This window comes from Curcuma longa, chromosome 1 (genome assembly GCF_044706935.1).
Source record: "Curcuma longa cultivar G26 ecotype Majalengka, Jawa Barat chromosome 1, ITB_CL_G26_1.1, whole genome shotgun sequence".
NCBI classification, from domain to species: Eukaryota; Viridiplantae; Streptophyta; class Magnoliopsida; order Zingiberales; family Zingiberaceae; genus Curcuma; species Curcuma longa.
The window spans coordinates 7,910,775-7,921,019 of NC_133861.1; the positions used below are offsets into that span (position 1 = coordinate 7,910,775).

General features: G+C 37.8%; 2 protein-coding genes across 2 annotated transcripts; both read left to right on the forward strand.

Annotated features, from left to right (window-relative positions):
• Nucleotides 1-343: 343 nt before the first annotated feature.
• On the forward strand, nucleotides 344-3,934 carry LOC141839592 (bZIP transcription factor 50-like). The gene is given in 4 exon segments (XM_074727380.1): nucleotides 344-493; nucleotides 495-844; nucleotides 1,058-1,281; nucleotides 3,419-3,934. Coding segments are annotated over 4 exon segments (978 nt in total). The 5' UTR covers nucleotides 344-358; the 3' UTR covers nucleotides 3,688-3,934.
• A 966-nt stretch (nucleotides 3,935-4,900) lies between these two features.
• Nucleotides 4,901-9,937, forward strand: LOC141821368 (pyrophosphate--fructose 6-phosphate 1-phosphotransferase subunit alpha-like). The gene is made up of 19 exons (XM_074708795.1): nucleotides 4,901-5,012; nucleotides 5,329-5,501; nucleotides 5,945-6,057; nucleotides 6,172-6,246; nucleotides 6,332-6,445; nucleotides 6,527-6,594; nucleotides 6,800-6,883; nucleotides 7,174-7,227; nucleotides 7,700-7,780; nucleotides 7,901-7,994; nucleotides 8,073-8,146; nucleotides 8,243-8,353; nucleotides 8,444-8,488; nucleotides 8,567-8,623; nucleotides 8,709-8,813; nucleotides 8,895-9,011; nucleotides 9,143-9,246; nucleotides 9,401-9,566; nucleotides 9,648-9,937. The coding sequence occupies exons 1-19, from the start codon at nucleotides 4,923-4,925 to the stop codon at nucleotides 9,774-9,776; spliced, it is 1,854 nt and encodes a 617-aa protein (XP_074564896.1). The 5' UTR covers nucleotides 4,901-4,922; the 3' UTR covers nucleotides 9,777-9,937.
• The last annotated feature ends 308 nt before the right edge of the window (nucleotides 9,938-10,245 follow it).

The window sequence follows — 10,245 nt, forward strand, 5'->3', positions numbered from 1 at the left end:
TATTTTTTTTATAGATTTTATAACTATGAGCAATCCTATTGGTCGAGTGACGGCGAAATCCCTTTCTCGCCAAATCACCGCCTTCCTTGGTGAGCAAGGAAAACGGAATGAAATCGGTGCTGGGTCCTCAGTAGAATTTTCCATAGAGAGTATCTTTATGACCGTTCGATCGGTACGTAGTGAATCCTAATCATCAATGGCTGACTGACAATATTGCTGAATCTGACGGTTAATAAAAGCATTGCATAGAAAATCGTATTAAGAGTCCTCGATAGGTTCCCTATCAACTGAACTGGCGACATATTTATATTCTCAGCACATGAAAATTCAAGCCCGACGCCTGACGGTCCCCGACGACATGCCTAGCACCGCGGAAGCCCCGATCGCCGCGTCCCCCGCCGCCGATGATCTCGATTTCGACGTCGAAGATCTCCTCCAAAGCTTCTGCTACGACGATCTCTTCGACCTCGCCGCTGACATCTGGATCCCTGAACCTCTCCCCTCCTCCATCCACCACCATGGAGGAGGAGAAGTCAAGTGATTCTCCTCCTCCGGAATCCGGCGGCTCCTCCGACACCCTGAAGTCCTACGTGAGTAATCTCGAGAAGGTTCTTATGGAGGAGGAGGAGGAGGAGGATGCTGTCAAGGAGAGCTGCGATGTAGATGACTTCGTCGCTTGTTTGTTCGCGGAAGGGTCCCGTGATGGGGGTAGCGATACTTCTACTCCTGAATCGGAGGAAGAAGTCCTGCGCGAGGGAAAGGAGGACAAGCAGGTGGAGGGGACGCCGGCGACGGTGTCCGCGGACGGGGAGGACGACGATCCAGTCAGCAAGAAGCTGAGAAGGTATTGATGCATCCCTTTGTTCGAAACTGGATTCATTATGGGAGATAATCATACTAAAATCAGACTTTTAATTGATGTAACAAACTTATGATTAAGTACAGACTTCGAATTATGTTAAAAATTGTAATTTGTTTAAAATAAACCTAGGTATGATATTGTTTCTGGTATGTTCGTGATTTGCACGATTGATGATGCTATCTTATGCTTGCTCAGGCAAATGAGAAATAGAGATTCTGCCATGAAATCGAGGGAGAGGAAGAAGATATACGTGAAGGAACTGGAGATGAAAAGCAAGTATCTGGAAGCGGAGTGCCGGCGGTTGGATTATGCTCTCCGGTGTTGTGCAGCGGAGAATCTGTCACTTCGTCAGTGCTTGCAGAAGGAAAAGCTATTTGATGCTTCCGCAGCTAAGCAGGAGTCTGCCGTACTCTTAGAGGGTAAGATGCAGATACATATCGCTGATTCCACTGTCTTGCTTCTGCTTGTCGACAGGTTTTTATGGAGTAATTACCGTGAAAACTATCAACATTTGTTAATTATCTCTTCAATTGGATGATTCATGTTTTTTTTATTATTGCATAAGTCCTGGTTACATATTTTTGCTTGTGCATGAAAACATGGACGACAACTGGTCGTCGTCGACTATTTATACTTGCTTACAGAAGTATCCAATCCGAGTTCATTTGGAGATTAACTTCGTGCATAGTCTTGGGTTGGATTTATACTCAATGTGGGCAAATAACTGTGCAGCGCACATTACATATGCACTTTCTTGTATCTCTTTGAATTTTGACAAGGGTTTTCTGACACCTGATTCTATTGCTGCAAAACACTGCACAGAAATACAATTGGTGGAAAGTTTCATTAACCTTGGTTAGACAAAAATATTTGAGATTAAGTTGCTTGTGTTAAATTTTCAAACCCATGGGGATCTCTTAGCTCAATTTGGAGATGGGGACTAAAAGATGGTGTTTTATTCTCTCCTCATTTCCTACTCTTTTTAAGATGCTCCCTCAAGTCTAACATCTGAGAGATGAGGAACTAGTTCTTAATACTCTGGTAAATCTTAAGACTGATCTCAATCTAACCCATAATGTCAAAGCACTTAGGTGGTCAATCTCTTGGTATTTAATCATTTAAGAACCCAAATCTAGGGATATGATAGTTTTACCTATCCTTCTCACTTCCTACTCTCTTGAAGAGTTCTTTGTACTTAATCTTATTGGGCACACAGAGGCCAATTTTTTTGTTCAGTTAAACTATCATATCTGATACTTGTTCATTGCTGCGTTTTAGCCATCAAAGAATACTTCAATTTTCATGTTGCGCCATAATATTATGTAATGGCATCAGATTATATAAGTCATGAAATATGATTTTGGTCATTTCCACTTGATGGAGGTGCAGACATATAGGTGAGATATAGGTGGCAGCTATCAGTCGTATTCACTTACTTTGATCTTATCCCTTTCTCGCACCAAGTACCACTCCATGGCACATGGAAATGTATGTACGCATTACATGCATAGTAATACTTTTTTAGCCCAATGTGTTCCACAATTACAACAAGCATAGCAGTCGTCGGCTCACAAATCATCACTGGGTCAATGGTTCCCCAGACTTAATTAATCCTGCTCAAAGTCTGAACAGCTATTATTCTGTAGATTGAGTGGACTATCAGGAAATATCTTAGGCCCCTCCGTAGAAGACCTTTGAACTAGCTAAAATGTAAATCTCCACGTGTATAACAAATACAGTTGAGCAAATCATATGTTGGTTTCTATGAATGGAAGACTACAAGGACATAAACCTTAAGCAATCGTCTTTTGAATATCATTATCACCATTCCCTTTTGAGCATTGAATTTCCATTCAGTGAAGAGTTATACTTCATCTCTGATACAACCCTCCCATTTGACATCGTGACCTACTCTAAGTTGTAGTGTTTTGTATTTGAATGTCAGCATCCTTTTGTTGCCTCCTATTTTTTGATACAAGATAACATATTTTGCTTGGAGAAGTTGCATGAACAGGCTGCTCTAGCTGATTTTGCTTTCTCTTCACAACTTAGCCAACGCTGCTACCAAATGTACCATTGTTTTATAGAACATATCCTGTAGTTGAATAATTTTATTCTCTGCTGCTCAACCCTGATTCTTCTTCAATATCTGCCTCACTAAATTATTCTTAAATCTTTGTTTTAAAGATATTACTGCATTAGTCAGAGTACAAATGCAATCTGATATCGCAAGTTGGTGGTTTTGAAGCTGATACTTCAGCTGCAATCATCAAACCCAAACTTTTCAATAATTCTATTTCCAGAGTTTGTGATTTTGCTTCATTGCTGGAAAATTTAAAATTCATTCCGAACAGCTTGTTCAATGTGTTTATTGTTCAGAATCCACTCATGTATGAAGACACTACTAGACGACAACTTTTTGTAAATTTTCCGAGACTTCTCGATCTGTTTATATCTAAAATTCAGTTCTGCAGTTTGTACTAGAAACAAACATCAGCAAATCGTTTTGTTCTCTTTGTATTTGATTCTTTACTCACACTAATGTCGTTGCATCAGAATCCCTGCTGCTGGGTTCCCTGCTCTGGCTCGCCAGCATCATTTGCCTATTCCTTCTTCCAGTTCTTCCCAACCTGAATCTAAAGGGCAGAGACAATCCCGAAAGAGGCCGCGATCACGAAATTGCAGCAATCGAAAGAGTAACAACTGAGACTCCAGAGAAAAATATAAATTCAAGATTCTGGTTGGTGAGTTTTGGGAAAATATGCAGAGGGACAAGGACTAGGATTAAGGATCTTGTTCTTTTGCATGCCATTGAGGCATCTTAGTGGTTCCTTAAATCGATAGTTCCTACTTTGTTGTTTGGATTTGGATACTTCTTTCTACTAAAACCTCATCTAATGTATCTCTTTTGTTGTCAGAACTCTATGTTATCATCCTTTTATCATGATCAGATCATCTTAATACTGTACTCATGATAAACAAGTTTCCTGTTTGTGCGATATGTGAAATTGGAGTGGTATGTGATTATGATCGTGAATATTCATTAAAAGAGCCCATTAGATACATTTCTTATATAGCCATTAATTTATCCTCTGGGTACATATAAATAAGAGTATTTGAGATTAATCTCTAACAAGAATAAGTAGCAAGACATGAGTGATACAACTGTTGAACTGAATTAATTGTTGAAGTAGGTAAAGAACATAGTTCGTGAAATTGAGGTGACGGAGCAGAGTTGTTGAAGTAGACAAAGAGCGAATTTCGATGAAATCGAGGTAATGTCTTCTTTCATTGTAGTCAATTGTAATTTTTCTATTTACCTTTTCACACGTAGTTTAATTATTTTTATATGATTAATTGGTTGGAAGAATTGAATATCTAAATTATTTTTTAAAAATTATATAATCATCAATTCAAATTGAGTTTAGTATGAAGTGATCAAACATTACATGTCTATGATATATTTTTAAAAATAAAATAAAATAAAATAAAATATCGAATTTAACTTAAAATGTAATTATCGAAATGTCTAATTTGACTTAAATCCTAATTGTTAAAGGTAATTTAAAAATAATATAATATTATTGAAATACAAATTAGATAGGATATTATAAAAGCTATATTTTAGATTTTATTTTATGAAACGGATATTCTGGTCGAATGGTTTCTGATTAAAAAAAATCTAAATTACTTTGAACCACAAAAATTAATTATATATATTTCCATGGCTAGTAATTGTATTTAATTCTAAATATTAAATATATTTTTTTATTGAAATAAAATTTTATAGAGTTGTTTTTAAGTTATAAAATATAAACTCGTTAAATTAAATTATTATATCGTAATTTATCTATATATTTATAAAAATTCACACGATTCACAATAAATTTATCGGCATATCCCAATGGACCAATCAGCGGGGAGCAAAAGATGAGGCGGGTCGCCGGCGGTAACCGTTACCGCCTGGGTCAGTCGCTGTGGGTGTGCTTAGGAAAGCGACATTGGAGAAGATTGGGAAGATATAGCGAGGGAGTTCGAGGAGGAGGAACAAGGAAGGGGAATGGAGTCGGATTTCGGGGTTCCCAGGGAGCTGTCGGAGCTCCAGAAGAAGCGGGCGGAGTACCAGCCCGAATTGCCCCCTTGCCTCCAGGTATCTAATCCAACCTCATCCTTCTCCTTCGCCATTGCTTTGCTATCTCGGTTTTTCTTGCTTCCGGAGTGGATTGGTAGTTCCAGTTGTATCTTATTCACTCCTTTTTCTTCATTTATGAACTACTTCCATTTGATGTAAGATACGCCAAACGTTTCATGGCTTATATGCTAGTTCTTGTTATGAGGATGCGTGTGAATCCAGCAGAAGATATCATAGCTTCTGCATTTGATTTCTTCAACATGTTCTCCATGACTGATGGACCAAAATTTGGTCATCTTCCTAAATTCATGTATATTATCACTATGGTGAACAGGGCACTGCAGTTAGGATAGAGTTTGGCAATGCTACAACCTGCGCAGATCCATCCAGTGCACATGTTATTGGTCAAGCCTTCCCACACACGTTTGGTCAGCCTTTAGCTCATTTTTTGACGGCAACTGTGAAGGTACCTGATGCACAGATCATTACTGAGCATCCTCCTATGAGGTTTGTGAGTATGAACTCTCCTATGGCATGTGTTTAATTTTTCTGGAATTGATATATGGAGGGATGCACATGAAAAATATCCAGCATTGATAAGCTAGGAATCATTCAAAACTTCTAATTACTTTACTTTCCTGTCAATACAACTCCCGTTTTTGTTCCTAATGTTTTAAGCCAACAGTATTCTGATTTATCATTCATCCTTGAATACAAAAGGGTTGTTTCTTTTCTTAGCTAGTTTTAGCAATTTTTAAAATTGCATCACACACGACCAATACTACGAACTCGATTCGCTTATGATTGCAACATCTCTGTGGTGACATATCATACTATCTGGATTTACTTTGCCCATTGTGTATTCTTTTTTCTAGGTTTACTTTTTAGTTGCCTGTGTTTTTTGTTTGCAGTATAACTCATGATACGCCCTTCCACACGAATAAATGCAGGGTAGGCATTGTGTTTTGCGGGAGGCAATCACCAGGAGGGCATAATGTTGTATGGGGTCTTTATAGCGCTATTAAACTCCACAATCTAGACAGCATCTTACTTGGCTTTGTTGGTAAGCCTTCCTTGTAATCTTAGCAAAAGGTGAACTGAAGAAATTTATCAACGATAAGCTATTTGATTCTGAATTGAAATGCCTATGTGCTGACCTCTTGTTTCTATGTTAAAGGTGGCACTGAAGGTCTGTTTGCACAGAAAACTTTGGAAATTACAGAAGAGGTTCTTTCTAGTTACAAGAACCAAGGTGTACTAAAAATTGGCTCATGACTGATCCTTAATGATCGTAAGTTAACTTTTATGATTGATATGAGTTGCTTGTTATGTTGAAGGTGGCTATGATTTGCTGGGCCGGACTGTTGACCAAATCAGAACAACTGAGCAAGTAAATGCTGCTTTGACTGCATGCCAAGATTTGAAGTTGGATGGTCTTGTCATTATAGGAGGTACTTCATGATCCCTGGAATTTTCCATCTTTTCAGGCTTAAATTGGCAACTCTTTAAAATAAATTTATTGCTTTGACAAGGAGTCACATCCAACTCGGATGCTGCTCAACTTGCAGAAACATTTGCCGAGGCCAAATGTCCAACAAATGTAACTGTGATTTACATTTTCTGATTATTCATCCTCAGTTTCGAATGAGTCAATCCATAAATATATAACTGAATGCTTTTTTAGCTACTATCAATTTGTTTATACAAGAAAAACTGACACTTAATCAAGCCATATAAGTTATCTTTGTCATCTTATGCTGGAAATTGGTTTCTTCCTACAAATAACAAGGATACTTTTAAAACAGGTAGTTGGTGTCCCTGTTACTTTGAATGGAGATCTTAAGAATCAATTTGTGGAGACTGATGTTGGATTCGATACTGTTTGCAGGGTAAGTTTTTAAACTGTCTATAAACTCTTAAATGATGTTATTGTTCTGATCCTTGGTCTCTTTTTTGGTGTAATCATTTTTCATGTTGCCATTGGATTATAAGCTTGTAGAGTTTCTGAGTTTCATAATCATCCAAATAGAAATTGATTTTGTTCTTTTTTCTAAACTTTGGTGCCAGAGAAGTTGTATCAGGCAATCAAGTGGTTGTTTTTGACAATATAGTTTTCTTCTACTAATTTTGTAAGATTTTAATGTCTTGTCCTTGTTTTGATTATGCTACTTAATTTCAGGTCAATTCTCAACTAATAAGCAATGTCTGCATAGATGCATTGTCTGCAGAGAAGGTAAGCCATCTTTATGTGCTAATAGAGAATTATAGCTTAGTTATTGCTCATGAAATGGACTAATTTGGGTTTTAAGGTCAAACCACATTGAAACCCACATGAAGAACTTGCAAGATATTTCTTAATATTAATTTGATGGTTTCATGTTACGAGTATCAACCCTTCAAATCGTTGGTCCATGAAACCATTTAAATTGGTCCTTGACATGGCTATTTCTAAGAAATTTTACATGTTATCAATAGAAATATCAAGAGTTCATTTGGATTATTGGTTCTGAATGTCCATATTTGACATGGGTATGGAGAGGTAAATAAAGAGTCCAATAACTGAGCCTTTTAAATGTACCTTTCCACTGTGCTTATATAGCTATTCATTTGCCTAAAATGATGAATTTATTTTTTAGTCATAAACTAGTTGCTTCATATTGACAGCATTTAGTTGTTGTAATATTGAAAACTGTGGCTTGTTTCAGTACTACTATTTCATCCGCTTGATGGGTCGAAAGGCTTCCCATGTGGCTCTCGAGTGTGCTCTTCAATCGCATCCTAATATGGTTCGTTCTAGTTCTTACTCTTGTGTTAATGAATTTAGGAGGCAGCTCTTCTGTATCCTAGACGAGATGCATGCTTGCTCTTTTGTGATGGTCAATAATCAATACATTGTCAATTATCAGCTCATCTTAGGAGAGGAGGTGGCATTATCAAAACTAACCATTTTCGACATTACTAAGCAAATCTGTGATGCAGTTCAAGCCAGGGCTGAGAAAGGTTGTTATACACTTTTCTTATACTAGCTATATTAATATGCAGTTCAAGCCCTATTCTAATTAATCCTTTTTTCTCCAGAGAAGTATCATGGTGTCATTCTTATTCCTGAGGGACTTGTAGAGAGCATTCCTGAATTGTATGCACTTCTGCAGGTAGTTCCTGGTTTCACCAATAGATAACCTCGAGATCTTTGTGTTTCAATTGCAAGCTGAGTATGTTCTATTAATCTTTTAACGCTCGTATTGCAGGAAATTCATGGTCTCCACAGCCAAGGCATTTCCATCGAGAAGATTTCCACTCACCTTTCGCCTTGGGCATCTGCATTGTTTGAATTTTTGCCACCCTTCATCAGGAGACAGGTTATCTTTCTTTCCTTCACTCTGTAGGAGCAAATTACTGTGCTTGTTCTTTGACAAAATTTGTTCATGAACTCTCACTCTTCAATGCAGTTGCTGCTTCACCCAGAGTCTGATGACTCTGCGCAGCTGTCCCAGGTAGTAACTTCGCGAGACGTAGAAAAACCGAAAAGGACCATGTTCTGTTGTTTCTAACTCGAAGTTTCTCTTGCTTAGATTGAGACAGAAAAGCTTCTAGCACAGTTGGTGGAAGCAGAAATGAACAGAAGGATGGTAAATTTTCATCAATCAAACTTTACATTGCACTGGCACTTCATGAATTGGCTTCAAGAAGTACTGATTTCCTTCTCCCTTCCAGAAAGAAGGCATATACAAAGGAAAGAAATTCAATGCAATATGCCATTTCTTCGGGTATCAAGCTCGTGGATCTTTACCATCAAAATTCGACTGCGACTATGCATATGTATGCTCCAACTCCTCATTAGCTTTCTTTCCTAATCCTTCTGTTACACTGCAAATGATGTAACTAGGCTTATGAAATCAGGTTCTTGGACACATCTGCTACCATATTCTAGCAGCCGGGTTGAATGGATACATGGCTACTGTTACTAACTTAAAACATCCTGTCAACAAATGGTGTTGCGGTGCTGCACCACTCACTGTAAGGATCTTATGGTTACAACCATTGTATTTGAAAGAAAGATACATAACAACAATAACAACAACTGAGTCTTCTGAAAGATATAACAACTTTTTTTGGTGAAACTGATTTGGTTTGGCTCAACCAACTAGGCTATGATGAACGTGAAGCGACATTCACGCGGTTCTGGAGCCATTCCTATTGGAAAGCCTGCCATCCATCCTGCCACAGTAGACTTGAAAGGCAAAGTATACGAGTATGTGAGCTTTCATGGTTTACTTATATTCACTTGGAAGTTAACTGAGCTACAATATCTTCGAGCATAAATCTATCGATCTTTTCTTGCTACTTCTATAACATTAATTTCTATAAACATGGAGTCATCACCACCTTCTTGAATCTTGTCTCAGGTTGCTGAGACAGAAGGCTTCAAGCTTTTTGTTGGATGATGTGTACAGAAACCCAGGGCCTCCTCAGTTTGAAGGGCCTGGTGCAGATGATAAGACCTTTACCCTCTCTATCGAGGATCAAGATTACATTGGCAGGATAAAGAAGCTTCAGGATTATCTTGACACGGTTGGTGCGATCTCAATAGTCACTGCTACTCTCTCAAGACATCTTGAGTTTGCAATATAATTGATTTCATTACGTTTGCAGGTGAAGAGCATCATTAAACCCGGGTGTTCCCAAGACGTGCTCAAAGCTGCTTTGAGTGCCATGGCGTCTGTGACTCAAGTGCTGTCAGTGTTGTCTGGTCCATCATTTGGTGGCCATCAGCCACTCTAACTCCGATCGTATCGCCTTTTCTAGGCTCAGTGATGTAACTTGCATGCCCATGTTTAAAGTTTGAAGGCTAAGTGTTGTATTTTGCAGCTGCCCCTGGCTTTCGATAATGTTTGGGAGAAAGCACTTGTTTCTCATTCACTGTGTTTTTTTTCCTTCTTCAATATGCTTCTGGAGCCGAGTCAATTCCAAAAATATCGAGTTAGGATTGAAAACAAGATTCGAATTGAATTCGGGTTGGGAGTTTTTGAATTTGATTCGGATTGAATTTGAATTGATCTGAATTTAAAATTTAAAAGTTTTTTTATGATTAAATCAAATATATATAGTCATTAAGGGGTTTAATTTAAATGCGCTTGCTTGCTTACTCAATTTTCACTTATTCTTCAGAAGGCAGATAGGTTAGGTTTAACATAAATCATAAAATATATAGATAAATCATATTGATGTATGCTAAAAAAATATCAAAAAT